The sequence below is a fragment of the Engraulis encrasicolus genome, chromosome 6 (assembly GCF_034702125.1).
Source record: "Engraulis encrasicolus isolate BLACKSEA-1 chromosome 6, IST_EnEncr_1.0, whole genome shotgun sequence".
NCBI lineage: Eukaryota > Metazoa > Chordata > Actinopteri > Clupeiformes > Engraulidae > Engraulis > Engraulis encrasicolus.
In genome coordinates, this window is record NC_085862.1 from 52,574,436 (window position 1) to 52,593,928 (window position 19,493).

Below are 19,493 nucleotides of genomic sequence, written 5' to 3' on the forward strand. Positions count from 1 at the left end.
ACGGTGCAGCGCAGTGGCGGCTGGTAGTCTGTCAAACAGGGGAGGCTGTTCAATTACAATATGTCCAGAACGCAAAAATAAAGGGGGGGGGGGGGATTTTGACACACATCTTACATTGGTCCTGAGCCACATATGGCCTCACACACTAAAGGACTCTTGTTGAAACAAATTTGTTAATCATTAATCATTATCCCCCTTGTAGCCTATTCATAGGGAAATGTTTTTATTATTATTATTATTATCATTAGGCCTACCTCCGCCACATAATGATGTGATTTAGTTTGCCTTCGTTGTCTTTGTTCATTACTGGGTGCACGGCTTAACTTACCACTAGAGGTCGCAAAATCTTTAATTATTTACCAGACATTGCCAACACAGTAGGAAACAAGGACTCGCCACTCACGGGACTTGGCAGTTAACCAGTTGATAAGACACCACGAAAGCTCAAAAGAAACGGTTGTTCTTCCCTACCTTTTTCACCAAGTCAATATTAGGCAGTGCTCTGCTCTGCTCCTTGATATTCATTTTCTCCTCATAAGGACGACTGGAATTCGCCAGAATTTAATCCACAATGCTTGGCATTTTGCATAGCTCTCTAGCTTTCTTGCAAGCTAGCCCTAACGAAAAGTAGGCAACTTCAACTTTTGAATTGGGAGATTAAAAAGGATAAGGACATGCCACTATTAAGACTTTATTCGCAACACTAGTGTCACTAGGTTTACAAGAATATGTACACAAAACTGGAGTACACCGCAATGAATAGCTTCCCCACTGGTTACCACGACGAAACTTCTCAGTCAAATTAATAACATATCCGCATTTCGAAATGAAAACTACTGTAGCCTACTGACACGGGGTTCACCCAATCACAAGTCGGAGCTCCAGTCTCCGGTCCCTCCCCCCTCCTCTCTCTTCTCCATTCACTCCCAGTGAGGCTCAGTCTCAAAATCAAAAAAATTTCACGGCAATAGCCAATGACCGTTTAGCATTTTGCCATTGAAAAATCGTACAATCCCACATGCCATTGAAGTCCATTGAGACTCGACTCGCTTGCGTTGTCATGAGCGGAAAAAAACTCATGCGAGCCTCGGGATCTTATAACAGATTGGTTTCATCTCTAAGTTGAGCACATGCATTTTCTATGGAGCTGGGTCTGAAATAGCAATGTTATTAAGTTGTGTAAAGCATTAGTTTACATACTATTCTCCGTGATTTTGGACAGGAGGCGGCGCCTCCCTTGTACTCAAAGAGGAATCGCCTCTGGTGCAGCGGTAGGGTTGGCTGTGCCTCGGTTCACGTCAGATATGCAAGGCGCACGTGTAGTCTCCAACACAGTTTTTCACAAAAGCTAAAATAACGTTTCTTGCGTGCCGAAAATGAGTGGTCTTACGACGCAAATCCAAACCTTTCATATTCACTGTCATCATATGTGAAATCCGGAGCACATGCCAAACGGGATGAGGATTTAGCTTGACTCGCTCCATTAACTCGCATTCAAAATTTTGAGAGCTCCAGCCCCATGGATCGGAAGTAGAAGGGCGTGACTTAGGTGCCTCATAGCCACCATCCAAGTCAACGAAACTTCGGATGATGATGCTGACAGACTAGTTGGTTCGAGCGAGCGAGGGCCTGCAAGGAGGGGCGGGCCTTTGAGAAGCAGTACATTTCATTAGACTAGGCCAATGTGCCTCAAGAGAGGCATCCAATGAGCCCCGATGTGTCATTTTTTTAACCGTCACAGACCAAAAAAATAATGTATATAATTTTTTATTATTATTTCGGGCCCTCGAGGACCCGAAAGACGCGAGGGCCCACCGGGATTTGCCCGGTACGCCAGATGGCCAGTCCAGGCCTGGTGTTGCCGGCTGTTCAAATAATATAGCCAAACAGCCGTGGCTGAAGCATGGAATGTGTTCATTTAAGCTAGCCGATGTAGCATGTAAGTCAATGACACATTCGGTTTGTTTTCACCCATAAAGGGGCGTAACTCAAATTTAAGAGCAAAGTACCCGGATGGCCGTTCATGAGTATTGGACTAGTGTGGTCCTTTACTTTACAATGTGTGAGCTGTCCTTTTTCTCTTTTTTGGTCAGTGACAGTCAGAAGAAGGGGCAATCCAACAGGCCTGGGTTTGTCATATTTCCAGTTAGGTCATTATTGAGTACACCAGTACACCAAAACGTCTTGTAAAGTGTATGATAATCATAACATCATGTTATGTTCATGTCATCATGCCATGTTATCCTTTTTTGCTCAATCAACTTTTCTCAGCCTATTTCCCGATTTTATCAGGTCATGACTGTGCCGAACCTGTTTATATTTTACAGCTGTGTGCAGAGCATATGTTGACGTGTTATCACGAACAAGTCAAGGTATCTGCACTGCCCTTGCTGATGTCATATAGTCATTGAAACATTAACGATCATAATACTACAATACAATGACATAACACAGAGCCTTTAGTAATGCACAACGACCTTTCCATTGCCATTCTGCTAACAGCAAATTAATAACGCCGTGTTGTAACGGTGTTAACCAAAGAGAATACGAATTTTATTGGTGAAGAGGTTGTGATTATACTTGATGCCCCTCTTCATATGACAACACTTGTCACGAACATTATTGAATGTTCAATAATTGCTTTTATAAATTGTCATGCGGTACATTATGTCACCTTTTTTTAACTGTGCACCTGACCTAGTGGTCGTGGTAAATATGACATTGTCATGACACAGGCATGGGCAGCCTTTGTCATCTTGGTTACGTAATGTCAAGTCATTGACATTCATTAATATTTATGACAAGTGTAATTTGTTTTGACAATGTCAGCCTTATGAAGGTGGTGTCAAAGGGAGTCTACTCTTACTGTTTTGAAAATAAAATAAAAAAAAAAAGATCCAGGTTGTTACAGTCAGTCAGAAATATGCAAAAATAAAACACAATGTACTGTAACACAGTATGAGACACATATTTGGGACACATTTAAACTACTCATTAAGATGAATTCAGTGCTTCATTTATAAATAAACATGGTAAATAAGGAAATGCAGATTAACGCTTCTTCCAGCATATTACTGTTCCAACTACTGATGCTATCGCAATGACCCCCACAGCCACACCCACTGCAATTCCGATAACATTCACACTTCCTCCTTCCTCAGGTACAGGAGGAGGTGCAACATATTTCATGACTCGTTCAACGTTTGATATGCTTGAATTCAGTGAGTCTGCATTCTCCGCCACAACTGCAATGAAAACGGTGGTGCCGTTGACCATGTTGAGGTTGCTTGGGTGGAATGAGTATCGCTCAGTGGAGCCAGCGTCTTGTGGTCTCAGCTCCCAAGGGTCAATGTGATGAGAGCCACTGAAGTTGGTTCTCAGCAGGGCCAGGTCTTCACTCCAGGCTATATGGTAGCGTGCAGCTGTGAGACAAAGGAAATGAGAAAAAAAGTGATTTGAACCAATTCTGTGTCATGTCAGACTAATGTTATTGTAATGATTTTTAGAAACATAGACAGATGATGTGCGCCTTACCCCTTCCCACGTCATAGCTTGCTCCTGGAGCAGTCCATTTGACTGTGATGACTTCTCCGCTAAGTTCAGCTCTCAGGTCTGTGATCTTGCTGGGAGGAAATGCAGGAGGTCGTGTAGAGCCTGAGGGTAACGTCACCACAAAACTCTCTCCTGTGGCCGTCCTGGTGAAGCTGCCCACCTCTACTGGCTCATGGTTTACAGGAGGTTTTGGGGGATTCAGCTCCACTTTGTCTGATGAGAGATACAGTGTAGTAGTGTTAAGCCAAAGCAGTGACACAGCCACAATTCAGGCCAAGTTAAGTTAAATCACCCATTAAATGGGATCATAAAGTTTGAACACACTGTATGACAAATAGAATGTGAAGTGAATATGATAACTGAAAGTACAACTGACGCTCAGTTTCACATAATTTGTTAATTATTGTTTTCCTAGTTAACACTTGGGCCACATGACAGCAGGTTGGGTGTAAAGCAAATAATGGAGAATGATCAATGAATAACAACAGCCATCTTATCATCCAGACAGGTGTCTTATCAGTTGTCCTGCTTTTACGTAACTTTGCATGTCCAAGATAGCTAATGGTACTGTGGACATGCAGTATCTTGGATGGGTTTGTTAGTATGTTTTTTCATCATTATGCAGTCTGAAGGAGACAAGTAGTCATACAGTATGTTGTTTGTGTTACTATATGTGTGTGTTTTTAGTGTTCTTTACCGTCCACGCCCACGTATCCTGGGACATAGAGCACTCCACTGTGTCTGTATGGAGCCAGCATGGCTTTGGTCTCTTTACTGTTTTCAACTCTCACTTTCAGACTGTACCGTCCCGAGGTAAAATTAGTGAAATATCTTGAATAGATGCCGTCAAGTCTGAAGGCGTCAGCGTCTGATGAAAATCAGAGGAGAGTTGTGTAATAAAATGTTGAATACACTTCTAAAAATAAGCAAGCTCAAATGAATTCCAGCGATTGATTTCTATGATGCTAAATGCTTAACACATTACATACATGAAATCATATATTCTAAAACAAACAATATCTTGCATCATTAGCTGTTTATGTCTTAAAAATATTTACTTGCTCCATTATCCTGCAAGTCTAGGGACTGTGGTGTCTTCTCAGTGTCAGACTCCAGTATGGCCGTGACTTTTGCCTCTATAACAGGCAACCCCTTCTGAGTGACAATTGCATAGACCACCATGGCTTTACTTCCATCAGAAGACTTCTGGTCCATGTGGGCTTTTACTGTGATAGGGGGCACATCAGCGCTGGCAGCACGACTGGTGACGGTGATCGCCATTGACTGTGCACCGGAGCCCGTATGAAGTAGACTGTAGTGCCATGTCCCAGTCTGTGGGAAGAGAGAGACATGGGTTTAAGGCCTTGGGATGATGACATAATTTGCAGCATGATGTAATAAATATTGGATATTAATAAAGATTAAAATCACCTCAGCAATTCCTGGTACTTTCAATGATAACATTTTTATTCCTGCATCATGGGCAAAGTCTGACTGCCCAAAGATCTGTCCACTTGGGCTGGTGATGTGAGGTTGCTGTTACAATGGTGTCTTTTCCAACTGTCCAGTCCACAGAAAATGTGCCATTGAACCAATCAGTTGTTCTAATCCCAGAGCTTTCGAGCTGTGAACAGTTGAATCAATTATGTGAAAATGTTATTATTGCTTCATGATACTGCAGTAGTGTTTCCCTGGTCTAAAATACTTTAACTGCAGTGCACAACAGGGGAAACTGTAGTATTTTGCATCTAATATTGCACAATGCAAATAGCAGTATTACTGTAAAACAATGAATTTGAATGTTTAACACTGCAATATTTCATTAGGGATTTAGAGGGGAAACAGTAAAAACAAACAAATAAAAATATTTCACCTGAACTGTCTGTTGCGTCACATTTCCATCAGAAGTTGTAAGAGAGGCAAATGCATCAATGAGCTCATTGGAGTTCATGCTGTCAGATGTCTGAAAAAATATTCCACCTTCCCAAGGAACATTGTGTTATTAATACGAACAATAAACCCCCAGCATTCAGAAAATATCGTTGCATTATCTCATTTATCCAATGAGGAGTGATGATTAATAATAAGGACCACTTATCGCACTAAACTCATTTTTGTTAACCCATCAAGACATGGCAATGTTGAAATGCATTACTAGTTAGGCCCTACATGTTTTCAAAGACTACTGCACTATTACAGCATTCAACTGAACCGTGAGCATTACGGCGCCACTTAATGAAATATTTTGTTGGTCTTTCAGAATAGAGGTTGTCTGACACAAAAGCATGATCATACCTGTTATGTCAGCAAAATGCGGCAGTTTCTTGTCTGCACTTGGGCCCAGAGCAATAGTGTGGACAATAGCACCACTACTCACAACTCTCGCCTCACATCCACCCAGATTATCACCTGCTTCTCCATCAGTGAGAAGAATAAGCTCATTTCCTTCTGTGAAACCACCATCTCTCCTCAGTACCTGTAGCAATTAAAACCTGGTTACATCAGTTCTCACGCTTGATGTTTGTCCATTGTTTTATTTAGATCTTGAGAGACAATATAATTCCATTTCACTTTCTTTGACAACAAATAGTGAAAGAAACCAGTTGATGCATTGGGCTAGACCTCAGGGTTGCACTGGGGCAAAAAATCAGGCCGGGCATTTCCAGCCAAAACCGGTCCACCAGGCAGTGGCGTGTCGTCGCAGATGCCAAGGGATGCCAGGCATCCGCTAATTTTCCCAAAAACAGCTTTAATATCCGTTAATCATTAAAACATTCTGTATATCGACGAGTCTCCTATTTTAATATTCCCTTCCACTCTCGTCACTCTCTGTGAGTATTTTCCAGCTGGGGAAATAGCGCCCCACCCCCTCCCATTGGGTAACCATCTGGTGAAACAAAGTACTACACGTCTCTCGATGCTAAAAAAAAACTGGTGCCAAGTCGAGTTGGCAGCCATAAATTTCTGGAGTTTTGAAAAAAACGAATGCTTGACCAATCATATTGCTCAAAATTGGTCACGAGTAAATCATATTGCCTGTCTATGATTTGCCAAGGAGGGAAACGGATGATACTTCAGGATCGGCAGCCACTTTACCTGGCTGCCAGTAGAACTAGAAACTACATTGAACAGACTAGCGATTACGGGCAAAATATAGTGACAGTTAAAGCGCGCATACACAGCCGATGGCTCCCAATGTCAAGGCAGGCAATGCATAAAATGGATTTAACATAACGACAGGATCTTCACATGGACACATATACGTTCAGGATAACTTCTACAACGGTAGGCAAACTTGCTTTATTGTTTCAGAAACGTAGATTATAAGCAGGCCACCTAACGTTTTGTGAAGCTAGCTTTGTTTTTAGCTTTGTTGCTCGCTGCTTGTTAGCTCTTGCTATTATGGCAATAAGCTATGGTGATTATTAGATGGCATAATGTGCCACCAGGTCCTAAATATATGCATCATGCCACTTCTCTGTGCTCTGCTGTGCTCTGTTTCAACCATGTGCATCAGGGTTATTTTTCAATGGGTTTTGTTTTAGCATGTTTGCGCTGGAAATCGCCATACATCTGGCAACCATAGAGAGGTCGTACATACAACATTTGACATTCGATACAAGACGTGCACGACTCAGAGCAGCCGGTTGAACCTAGTCATCAGTAGAATAACTATTAAGTGGTCAGTCAGTGCATGTCCGGTGTCTGTCTGTGTTATTGCATTCTGTTCTGTGGGGCATTTGAACTGGCACTTAAGGATGAGACTGAATTGTGTTTAGGGGGCTTGTGGAGCATCTGGTGTCGTGCGTGAAGTGCAAATTCTTGCGGTGTTGCTTGTCACTACTCCAACTCTGAACAGACATAGTATTTTTCTTGTTATTTATTTCTTAACTAAAGTAGTCACACGCATGATCAAGAGCTGTAGCTGCGCTCGTGGTGTGCTGTTCAAAACAGACTAGAGACCTCTCCTTCCCTTGCTTCGCAGCAGTTCTGGCAAATGCCTTCCTGGTTCGCAAACATGCAACGCATCTCATAAATTATACCTTATTGATTTTATTCTCATGGCCAAACTTTCTGCCTTGCTGTTGTCCCAGCCAGCCGCTGCTACTGATTAATAATAATAATGTAATATTATATTATATTATATCATATCATATTATATTATATTATTATTTTTTTGTTCTCTCTGGCTTCCTCGGAAAAATAACGCACGCCACGCTACTGTCACCAGACAGACGCATGTGACAACATTTTAGTCATATGACCTATTTTTGACCCTAATAGCCCACAAGCTTTATCTAAATCTGAAAGATCTTGAAGAGGCCTACTGTAGTGGCATGAAGACTGATACTATTGAGGGGAGGGCCAGGCCAAAATCTAGACAGTCCAACGGGCAAATGCCCTGTATGCCCTATGGCCAGTCCAGCTCTGCCTAATGACAACTGACGTATAGATATAATTTTCCCATGAATACTTTTACCTCAAAGGCTTTGTCAATCCCAGGGCAAATATTCGTTCCTCCACCTGCTCTCGTTGGAAGTGCCTGAACAAGCGCTTTCCTGGACTCATCGCCATCAATCACTGTTAGGTATTTGAGAACTGATGGAGATGACTCAAATTGTACAATTCCAACATATGCGGCATCCTCTATGATTGTTTCAAGAAACAAGGTTGCAGCTTGTCTCAAAAGTTCAATCCATGGTCCCTGAAAGAAATACAATTCAGGTTTAATATTTCATTGGGATATGATATGGATAACCTACTGATCAGTTGATTGATCATACTTGAGAATGTAGACTTCTCCTTACCTGCATGCTTCCTGACACATCCAGGACAAGGCAAACAATCCTAGTTTTCCTCTGTACAACATTGACAATTGTCTGGGGTATTTGAGACAGGGCTTGAGTTCCGTTGTCCACAGAGCTGTTGAGGATCACATCCAGGGCAGCTCTGTTGTCACACATCTTATTCTGTTGGTTTGGGGCCTCAGGATTGTGTGTCTCATCTGAACAAAACTCTACCACCTAAAACACAGCAACAGATTTTTTTTTTCTTTTAAATGTATTGCTGTTGTTATTTAGTAACCATCTGGTGGATTGTGTTTTACTTCTGACTGAGTATGTCACCAGAACAGTCTTACAGTTATTCAATTATATGAGATTAAGTTGAAACTAAACAAACTCCCCATGTTGGAAAAATCTCGAGTCCTGAAGTGTACACTTACATGTTTTAAACTTTGATAAGCCATTATCGACTGTTTAACCTTTGGATCTTGTCTAGGCAGGAACACACAGTCTTTCAGGGGCAATCCAGTTATTGGATCAAAAGTTTTTGGGTCACAATCTAAGCAAGTGTTTTTGTCGGTCATCACACAGAGACGACCTTTAATATCTTTGGAACACCTAAAAATGAAAGAGACAGAACATGTATGACTTTGTGCTCAATGAAGAAGAATCAAAATACAGAACACAGGCTAAATTAGTACTGTGTTTATAACGATTTACAATTTACACAAAATCCAATTATAGGTTCAACGAGTCAGGCCCCCAGGAGAATCTATAGGCCTATACTGGCCTTAAATATGCCAACTTTTGAATGTTTGCCAGTCACAACACAGTAAATGGGGTGATAATATTCCAGAGTAAACTGAAATACTGAATACAATTAACTTTGATAATGTTACACTAACCAAAGAGTAAAATTAACACCATTTTGAGTGGGACCAAATGTTATCTGAAATGGAGTAAATTTCAACTCTTTTAAGAGTTACATGAAATAAAACAGGTATTTTGTGTTACTATTTAACTTTATTTTGCTTTTTTGCTGTGGAATACTCTGCAGTAGTTTGAATTTGAGTTTTGGTAACAACCCTAATTACCATACAGATTCTGTTACCTTGTTGCCTCAAACCCCATTCCATTTGAAGGATGGTAGAATGGTTGTTCTTCACTATACTCATCATATAAGCCCCATCGCAGATGACCCCATTCGTGTACCAATACCTTGCCTATTAGAAACATCATATAAATGTGCAAAATAGCAGGAACATATCAGTAGGCCTACATAACAAATATAACAAATAGCTGATACTGTGATTTACTTCACTGTTTAAGCCCCTTCAAATGAAAACATGCAGGTCCAAATTACTTTGTTTTTTTTACAATGTTAAACCACATTGAGCCATATGAAATACAAGGCAAAAGTATGTTTGACTCACTTCTTTCTCCATAGACGCTGATTAACTTGTCATCCAGCAGGAAGTCTGGAGTGAGATGGATGTACTGGCCTGGCTGCCCACACTGGCCATACTGCAGAGTGTAGGGCTCATCCCCATAGGACTTGTTGGGCTCATCAATAATGACATTGGCCTGAAAGGAAATTATGTTATTGTAGAGTATACAGTATTAAACTTGTGATTTTGTCAGACACCTCAGCTGGCAGGTGCGTTGGAGACTACTGTTTTATAAAAGCTCCCTCACACTAACTATTTCACTGATTTATCTTATTCATGAAATGATATTTCGGTCTTAGATCTGTTGTACCCCTGGTTGAACCAAATATTTATTTTGATAACGTGATTTGTTTGTCTTGTTTTCTTTCTGCATTATAGCTGGTGATGTCTGCATGTCTCCCATTCTCCATACCTTCTCATATGTCTCAGTCTTAACTCTGCTGTAGTTGCCATTTGTCCAGTTAGCAGGAACCAGAATTGTCACCTCCTTGAAATAAAACCTTTGACCAACAGCTCCATGTAAAATCCCTGAGGCCGCCTTTATCATACCCTGAAAAAAACACCATGGAATGATTCTCAAAAATCGTACTTTAAAAAAACTGTGCTTGTTGCTACGGTTGATGCTTAGCAGTACATGCACAGGTTTTTTTTAATGACATATTTTTTTACAAACATTTTTTGTTTTACTGACAGAAAAGAAAACTACTGATTAGATTTGGCCAGAAGCCATAATGAATGTGATACATTTGCTTACCCTAATTCTGTTCAGGAGAGCTGGATCTTCAGGGATGGCTGGGTTGATGGCAAAGAGAACACCTGTGTACCCATTTCCCTCCAGTCGGATGGCAGAGGTACAAGACAGCAGGATGACAAGCAGCAGTCCAAATGTTGGCAGAGCCATGACTACAGGAGGTCTGTACAATATGGCATATAGCGGGGCATTTATAGTTTAGCAGCTGATGTCCAAAGTTCATTCTGCATGACGGGAAACACCACACCAAAATGAGCTACGGGAAACAAACTTCATTGCCATGTCTATCAGAGATTGAAAATTAACCAGGCTCAATCACAATCTCTGTATAGATTGACCTCTGTTTTGTTTTCGTTTATTAGTTTTCATTCATAGACACTGGAGGACTTAATTAATGCAGAATTTGGACCTGTGACCTTCCAATCTCTATCCCCAACCATAAAGTCATAGTTTGGGCAGTGGTGGCTCAGGTGGCTTGATAAGGAGAAAGTTGGACATTTGAGTCCTGTTCTGCCTAACGCCATTAATTTGTCTTTGCAACAAAGCCAATCTTGGTCCAGGTGGCAGGACGTACCCTACATGGCAGTTACTGCCACTGGTTTGTGAATGGGAGGCAGGCAATGGGGCAGCCATGGCCTAATGGTTAGGGAGGTGGTGATCAGGGGTTGCAATTTGAATCCCACCCTTCCCTCTCCCTATGTCCATCCATGGCTGAAGTCCAAAGGGACTAACCGTTTTTATACAGGGTATTGGTTACAGTCGCCTGAGTAAGGCACCTACAGTAACCCCACATTGCTCCAGGGACTGTAACCACTACCCTGTCAAATAACGGTAATAGACCAAACAAATAGACCAAACGCAACTTGAGTGACACTGGCAACGGAGGTAATTGACTTTATATTGAGTTGCTGGCGACAGAGGAGACAAAAGCCATTTGGGCAACTAGAGGCGATTTGAACTTCAGTGAATAGCATGTAAATGAACTATGATGTGGTTCAGCAACCACAGCCAATTGGAATGTTGGAATGCTTGCATTTTGCTTTTAACTGGCATGCTCTAACGTTTCTATCTGTGTGGTTTGGTAACCTGACAGTGAAAGTGAAGTCTCAAATAGACAGACTGACCCGCTCTGCACTGAAGGTAGTGGGGATGAGGGACTACCCCTAGCCTGGCCATCCATGTACTACACCCACAGATTTTGGCTCCGCACATCGTCTGGAAAAAGCCTCGAGCTCAGTTTTCTCAGTGTTTAGCCAATAAGCAAACAGTTGAGAGTGATGACGTAGAACTCACCCGCAAGCTCTGTTACTGATTGGTTAAGGTAACTATAGTCACACTTTCGTTTAGTTATTTGTTTGCTTTTGCGACGCTATAACATAACAGGCATGCTAATAAAGCACAATACTGTATGGGTTTTAATTTGAGTTTGGAACTTCAATTAATTTAAATGATAGAGTAAGATCAGACCTCCCATCTTCCACGGGGACGGATTCCCCATGGCTTTTGCTAGACTGATTGACGGAGTCAACAGTCGGCTATTCGCCCAGGCTAGACTACCCCACCCTCCAAGCAATATATGAAGAGTCTGTAGTTAGGTACTACAAGTAATATATGAAGAGTCTGTAGGCATGCTAGGAAAATAATTGAGGATCCATCACCTGTTCTGCACCCAGAATATGAGCTGCTACCCTCTGGCAGGCTATTCAGAGTACCAGTTAAAAACAAGAAAAGGTTTTTGAATAAGTATAGGTTTTCTTTTGTTCCTGTTTCTGTTAACCTACTGAAAGCAGGTCGTTAACAACTACCATCATGTAATGCCATGTATGTGTGTGGCTGTAGTAGATATGCACTTTAGTATCTCTATAAGGGCAGTTTATGTATGTATGTGTTTATTGTTTTTTGGCGTCATGTGTATTAGTGTTGTATTAGTGTTGTGTGTATGTGGCAGCTATGTATGTCGAAGACAAATTTCCTTTTGGACCATTACAAAGAATCTTGAGAATCTGGAATCTATCTGTGATGGAGTGACCATCACTAGGGTTGTGGGTGTGTTCTGACTAACATGCGAATAAGCCTGGCTCTTTGGTGTAGTGGTCAGAGCCCCAGTTTACTACCCCAGAAGGTCTAGGTTTAGAGTCCCAACTGGGCAACTATACTCCCCTTCGCTACAAATGGTGTCAGAAGTGGAATGGTACCGTGAGGCCATCGGAAGCGTTGATGATGGGGCACACTGGATGGGAGAAACATGATGGGCAGTTGCACGAGGGACACAACGAGTGTGTGATGCACACGGGTGCGCTTCCTAAAGGGGAAGGTAGTGTGATGGAGTGGCCATCACTAGGGTTGTGGGTGTGCTCTGACTAACATGACACGAGCCTGGCTCTTTGGTGTAGCGGTCAGAGCCCCGGTTTACAACCCCAGAATTGGGTGCTAGTCCCAGCTGGTCAACTCTACTCCCCTTCGCTACAAATGTGTGATGGAGTGACCATCACTAGGGTTGTGGGTGTGTTCTGACTAACATGCCAACGAGCCTGGCTCTTTGGTGTAGCGGTCAGAGCCCCAGTTTACTACTCCAGAAGGTCTGGGATCGAGTCCCGGCTGGGCAACTCTTCTCCCCTTCGCTACAAATAGTGTGATAAGTGGGATGTCTGCCGTGAGGCCATTGGAAGTGTATCCATTGTGTGTGAGCCGTAATTCCATGTGAGGGTGACCCCGGTGTGAGGGACCCCAATGATAGGTGAAGCATTATTGACAGGGCACACTGGATGGGAGAAGCATGATGGGCAGTTGCGTGAGGGACACCATGAGTGTGTGAAGCACACGGGTGCGCTTCCCAAAGGGGAAGGCAGTGTGATGGAGTGACCATCACTAGGGTTGTGGGTGTGTTCCGACTAACAGGCCAACGAGCCTGGCTCTTTGGTGTAGCGGTCAGAGCCCCAGTTTACTACCCCAGAAGGTCTGGGTTCGAGTCCCGGCTGGGCAACTCTACTCCCCTTCACTACACTATCGCTCATGTCGCTTTTGCTACACAGTCCAGCAATTCACTATTGCTTATTCTTGTTGCCACTGGTGTTTTCATCCGGGAAGACCCTTTGGATAAAAGTGTCAGTAAAGTGTAATGTAATGTTAAAATGTAATGCAATGTGCTGTGATTGCTCGAAGTGGAAAGAAGCTACAGTATATAGTGTAAATGCAGTCCATTTGCCATTTTACATTTGCCATGGTTGTGCTTGTATGAAAGTGTTAATGTGTTCACTCCAGGGCTTAACACGAACACCCGCAGGCAAGCCAAATGCGGGTGAATATCGGCGTTGGCTAGTAGATACCGAAGGTTCACTAGCCATTCTGGCGGGTCCGTTACTATTCTGAATGATGAGGCACCGCATTTTGTAGTTTTTTTCCTCGGACCGTCTTTACTTCAAAAGCAATACAATGCGATTTCGCAAGCCTACACTACCCATGAAGCACCTGTGTCACGTGTCACCTGTGTCTCACACACACCAAGAATCTGACAGCTCTAGTCTTGCAAAGAGGATTGGCAGCGAGCTACCGGAACATCAGTGTGCGTTTGGAAATGTCACTTAAAACCTTCACGTGTAAATAAAGTAGCGAAGTTCATCTCAACTGACTTGTTTTGCGATCTGTCATTAGTAGGCTACAATAGGCTACTTAGTAGTAGTGGACATTAAAATGACCAAGGCGAGAGGAAAACACGTCTTGTGAAAGTCTCGAGACTTAGGACAAGATAAGGCAAGGACACATGCGGCATTAATAATGTTCGGTTTAAATTATTTTCTGATTTGCCTGTATGTCTTCATACCTTAATATTCCTCCACGTTTCTTGTGCTGTTCTTCCCGCTGTCAAACGGCTTAAACAACGCGCAGTAGTAGCCTTCCAGACTGCACAAAAGCATGTCCCATGTCCCTTCGCAGGTGCCCCTCTGTTTGTATTTTAAACAACTCAATATTAAACGGAATGAAAGGAAGTCGTAGCCCCTTCTGTAGTTGCCACATTCGTGAGTGCTTTCTAGTGGATACTTTTATAAGCAAATATTCCAGAAGAGGTGTTATTCCACATCCATGACCGAGGGCAGGCGAACTTGGCAATGACTTTGTGCTATCTACTTTGCGCATCAATTTGGACGGCGACCTCCACAGATAGCCTAGGCCTATGTGATATGAAGAAAGTGCCCTTCAGATCAAAGACGAAAATATTTTGCTCTCGTGTAGCTTACATTTGTGCCCTTCCACAACACTGTGCTTGGTGTTTCTGCATGGTCAATAGGCTATGCCATTCCTCAGATCAGTAAATCTTTTCTTTCCATAGCATGCATGCATGGGCCAGTTAATAGGTCTAACAATTCTAATTATTAGGCCCTATATTATATTATAGGCATATTATATTATATTATATTATATTATATTATATTATATTATATTATATTATATTATATTATATTATATTATATTATATTATGTTGTGTTATAAGCCTACATTACATTATTACAGCCTATTATATAATTCATTAAAGCGGTTAAGAAAATTATGGCTAGTGAAAAGACCCAATGGCTAGTGAGTCAGGAAAACCACGAGCCGAAATGGCTGATAAGTAAAAAAGGTTAGTGTCAAGCACTGGTTCACTCGATTATCCAGATAATTACCACGGCCAAGGAGGTTATGTTTTTTTGGTTGCGTTGGTTAGTCTGTTTTCTGTTTGCCTGTCAGCAAGATAACTCAAAAAGGTAAGCATGGCTTTAGATGAAATTTTGTGAAGTTGCAGGTGATTCAATTTTGGTGCTGATCGAGATCACGATCCGGATCCAGGAATTTTTAAAAAGATTCTTCACCATTGTGGGATACGACCAAATTTTGGCATTCCAGTTTCTGACTCCAGAAAAACAAGGCAGAAAGACATCGTAAGGAATCAAATAGGTTGAGGAGATTATTATAAATACCATTGTATGCAAATCTATGTGACACATTTCTGTTGGGATTGTTGATGGCTGCATACCAAGATCATAAAGTCAGGGTTTACTTTATGACCTACTGTAATACATTTACAGCTCTTTTCGGTCCAAGAGCTTTAAAATGCTACAGTTCATAAGGGCTGTTGGCTCTCCAGTGAGATCATCATTTTCTCATTATCTATAGATAAAAGACTCATTTTCTGCCAAAGTCGCATGTTTATGGTAGCATCTTAAAGGTGTGCCATCCTCTACCCATGCTGTGTAGAACACTATGCCATGTTGCAATGTCCTGATCAGGAAGCTTACCGTAACAATATTGTGATGACTACAGAGAACAGTATACGGTAACATCGGATATCTCATTTCCTTCAGGATGTCTGGTTGTGTCATGGATGGTGCAATATAAGACAGAGTCATGGTTATGGAGGTTATACAGGTTTTTTCTGTTCCCCCCTGTATGATGAGGGAAGCCGGTCAGTTGTCCAGGAGAGAGAGAGGGCCCTACATATAAGATGGGGAGGCCTTTGAGGTGACTTTGTCCTGGGCATAGCAAAAGCTGTTAGTGGCCCCAGAGATAGGCCTACTTTAATGATCCTGAAGGAGGCTTGTCAACACAACCTACAGTATACACATTTCAAATGACTTTAAAGCACAATGACCACTCCTGTGCAGTTGTACTCAAAGTTGTCCCACTTAAATTGTACAATTCGGCCATCCTTTAGCAAAAGTAGAATAATTGAAGTTCATTATACAGTATTACGTATAAAGCTGCGTCCCATTACTACCACTTCCACTCGTTTTGAGCCCTAACACTCGCTTTTGCGCATTCCCGTGAAAGTGTAGGGTGTCCCGTTTCTTAGGGAGGCGAGTGAAAGTGCAAAAAATCCACTTAAAATTCCACTTCGACCGAGTGGGGGTAGGCCCCCCCCTAACGACCGAGTGAAAGAACACATTACCCAGAATACAGTGCGAATTGTGACCACCCGGCCGAAAAAAAACCAACAAAAAACATGGCATCTCAACAGAAGGACAGTTCGAAATTCCAAGAAAGCTCCTTGATGTATATGTATTTTTCTGTCATTATCAGTGACATTTGAAGAGTTCGTTCCCGTGTTGAGTCTTTTCACCACGTCTGTGTCAGGACTGCCTCTGGACTCATTGTTTACGTTACCCCCCCTACTGGCCTAATCGTGCTTTAGAAATGTAATTTCAAATTCTTTGTATGACCAGTGCATGTAAAGAAATTGACAATAAAAAACCTACTTTACTCTATGTTTGTTTTGAATGTGCCTTGTGCTCTTGCCTTGACAGCTCTCCCCGCCCCATTCTTGCCACCTGTTCTGTTTAATTCAATTATTGTTGACCCTGCTGCTCATTGTATCACTCTGATTACCTGCCCTACTTATACCTTGCTCATTTTGTGTTTCTTCATCTGGTTGTCCTGCACTTTGACTCTGTAAGTTTTGATCCTGAGATTCTTGTTTTTTTTAATCTTTGAACTGAACTCTGATTCTGGAACTTTTTTATTTTTTGTGTCTGGACCTTTTCTGAACCCTGCTTCTGAAAACCTTTGAGGTTGGATATTTTAGTTCATGGACATTTACTGAGACCTGATTTTGACAGCTCGAGATTTTTGCATTTTTTCCAGTTTTTTGAACTTTCTCCCTGAATCTCAGTTTTTGATGTTTACCTTTTTATTTTTGAATCATCTAACTGGACTGAACTCTGATTTTTGACAATCTCTTTTGGATGTTTTCAAGACTGCCTTATTTTGAGATTTACTTGAACTTGTGTTGCTACTCTAATAAATCTCTGGAACTTCACTTTTCTGCATTTGGGTCCTGCTTATCCCGAGCCTGACAGTCTGTATCAACACTGTTTACAGTTAACGGTCTTTAAAAAGTTACGTTAGTCTACGAGTTGTTAGCATTGCGCTTGGTCGCAAGTTTTGTAATAAGTTTTATGTCATTTCAAAAAAGTTTTAGAAATACCAAGGCACTCATCTTCTTTGTAATTAAAATGCCTTTATTTTGTTGGGCATAGCATGATTAAAATACTTTGACGCGTTTCGGCATATTTCTAAAACTTTTTTGAAATCAACCAAGCCTGTCACCAAAGAGCACCATCTTAAAAAACTAGACAGTTCCAGGAAGCACTCCAACTGGACTTCATTCTGAAGTTTCATGTAAGGGTGGAAACACATGTCGTCAAGAAGTGGCCTACTACTGGAACTGCAGTAATATATTACCAGTTATTTGACGGCAATGAAATAGTCGACCTGCTTGAGGCTACCCCCTGTATGTAACGGACATTAACCCCCCTTAACCCGCAGGAGCTCTTTGAGCAGGCCACTATCAGTCAGGCGAATGCCATTGTAGCGGATGGTGATCATGTACTAAATGGACAATACATCTTTCTGAACTCTGGGAGGAGGTTCAGACTCCCCTGGTGCAAATATAATCGTTTTAAAAATTCCTTTATACCCCATTCATATGGTCATATATTCATATGGTCATCGATGGGGCCTGTGTGGAGAGGGTCTCTGATTTCCGCTTCCTGGGCGTGCATCTGAGGGACGACCTTACTTGGAACACCAACACCACTGCCACCATCAAGAAGGCACAACAGAGACTGTACTTCCTTAGGGTCTTAAGTTCTCTCTTGCTTGATAAAACGACATGTCATCTGCATGTTTCTTAGTTGGGTTAGCCTTCCACAAAACAACCTGAGCCATGTAAAACGTTGACAATGACTGCAAGCTAGCTGGCTGTCGTTTTTCTCCAATATCTGAACGTGGCACACCAGCTGTCAGATTATTTAGGATCACTAAACGTCCTAAACTCGAGATCGGCTTTAAGAGGCATTAATTGTGATCATGTAGTGTAATACTGTGTAGTCTGCTATGTTTCCAGCTCACCTCAGGCCGCCAGGGCAGTCGCTCTACTCCCACGACATCTTCGACATATTTTGCGTCTCTGCCCTGGTCGCATGCATGCTTGCTCCCCCCTCTCTTCCATGTAGAGCTGCGCGTGCCCCCCGCAACGCGCATGCTGCCCCTCCCTTTGCCCATCTCTCGAGGTGCAGGTGAATCTGAATTTGAAAACTTAATTTAGGAAGCTTCAATCAAAAATACGAATTGCAAAGCAAATCAGTTGAAACATGAAATCTTAGCCTATTTTTCCGAGGCATATCTACAGCTGGCTGTCGGTTTTTTTTTGCTACCTAAACGTGGCGCTGGCTGGCTGTCAGATGTAGGCCTATGATAACTAAAAGTTCTAAACTCAACATTGTAATAGAGAGGTTGATTGTGAGCATATTTTGTACCCTAATATGTAGACTGTGTGTAGGGCTCTAGCCAGGCATCTTCAAAATCTTTCGTGTCTCTTATAGGCGCTCAAGCGCCTGCCGCGTGTCTTCTCCCTCCCCACCGGAGTTGTTGCGTAGGCCTACCTCACATCGCTCGTGCCCATTCTCGACGGGTCTGATGAATTTGTATGACTGACTTAAGTCTTTATTGTACAAAACTTCAATCAAAATTATGAATTATAAAGAAATCAAATGATATTGAAATATGAAATTATAATTGCCAAATTATTTTCCCCTCCCTTGGAAGGGCAATATCAGCCAATGTGGGCAAAAGGGCCGTTGCTCGGGCACCGTGGGCAACTATGCTGTGCACGTGCCTGCTTTCAAGAATACATGAAGGACTTTGGACACTGCGGTTTATGTGTGGATACCCTCAACATATTATGAGGTACGTTTGACGTCGTTTAGAGCTGTGCAAGACTTTAAAATGTTGTGTTTTTGAAATGTGTGTAACCGCCGAAAAATGATGCCCGCATTCTATCATATTGCATAGCTGATATGGCTAACGAGGCTAACGTGATTTTCTCAAAACGCATCCTTTTGCCTTCATTTTGCACTAGAGCAGGGGTACCCAACCTTTCTGGGTCTGAGGGCTACCAAGGGCTACCCGAGGGCTTCTGAGGG

General features: G+C 42.1%; 1 protein-coding gene across 1 annotated transcript; it reads right to left on the reverse strand.

The window, feature by feature from the left end:
* Positions 1-2,902: 2,902 nt before the first annotated feature.
* Positions 2,903-10,688, reverse strand: LOC134451593 (calcium-activated chloride channel regulator 1-like). Its single transcript, XM_063202099.1, has 15 exons — positions 10,539-10,688; positions 10,197-10,334; positions 9,770-9,920; positions 9,448-9,559; positions 8,816-8,954; positions 8,361-8,576; positions 8,033-8,257; positions 5,848-6,028; positions 5,426-5,532; positions 5,096-5,176; positions 4,984-5,046; positions 4,611-4,884; positions 4,250-4,420; positions 3,535-3,765; positions 2,903-3,422 (listed from the first exon to the last, which is right to left on the reverse strand). The coding sequence occupies exons 1-15, from the start codon at positions 10,683-10,685 to the stop codon at positions 3,052-3,054; spliced, it is 2,607 nt and encodes an 868-aa protein (XP_063058169.1). The 5' UTR covers positions 10,686-10,688; the 3' UTR covers positions 2,903-3,051.
* Positions 10,689-19,493: the final 8,805 nt, after the last annotated feature.

Bases quoted from the DNA above. Each gene is read 5' to 3' on its own strand.
- LOC134451593 (XM_063202099.1), bottom strand. From the start codon at position 10,685: ATGGCTCTGCCAACATTTGGACTGCTGCTTGTCATCCTGCTGTCTTGT. The intron at 9,921-10,196 runs GTATGGAGAATG...ATTTCCTTTCAG, and splicing joins AGACTGAGACATATGAGAAG to GCCAATGTCATTATTGATGA. The intron at 5,177-5,425 runs GTGAAATATTTT...AACTGTTCACAG, and splicing joins TGACGCAACAGACAGTTCAG to CTCGAAAGCTCTGGGATTAG.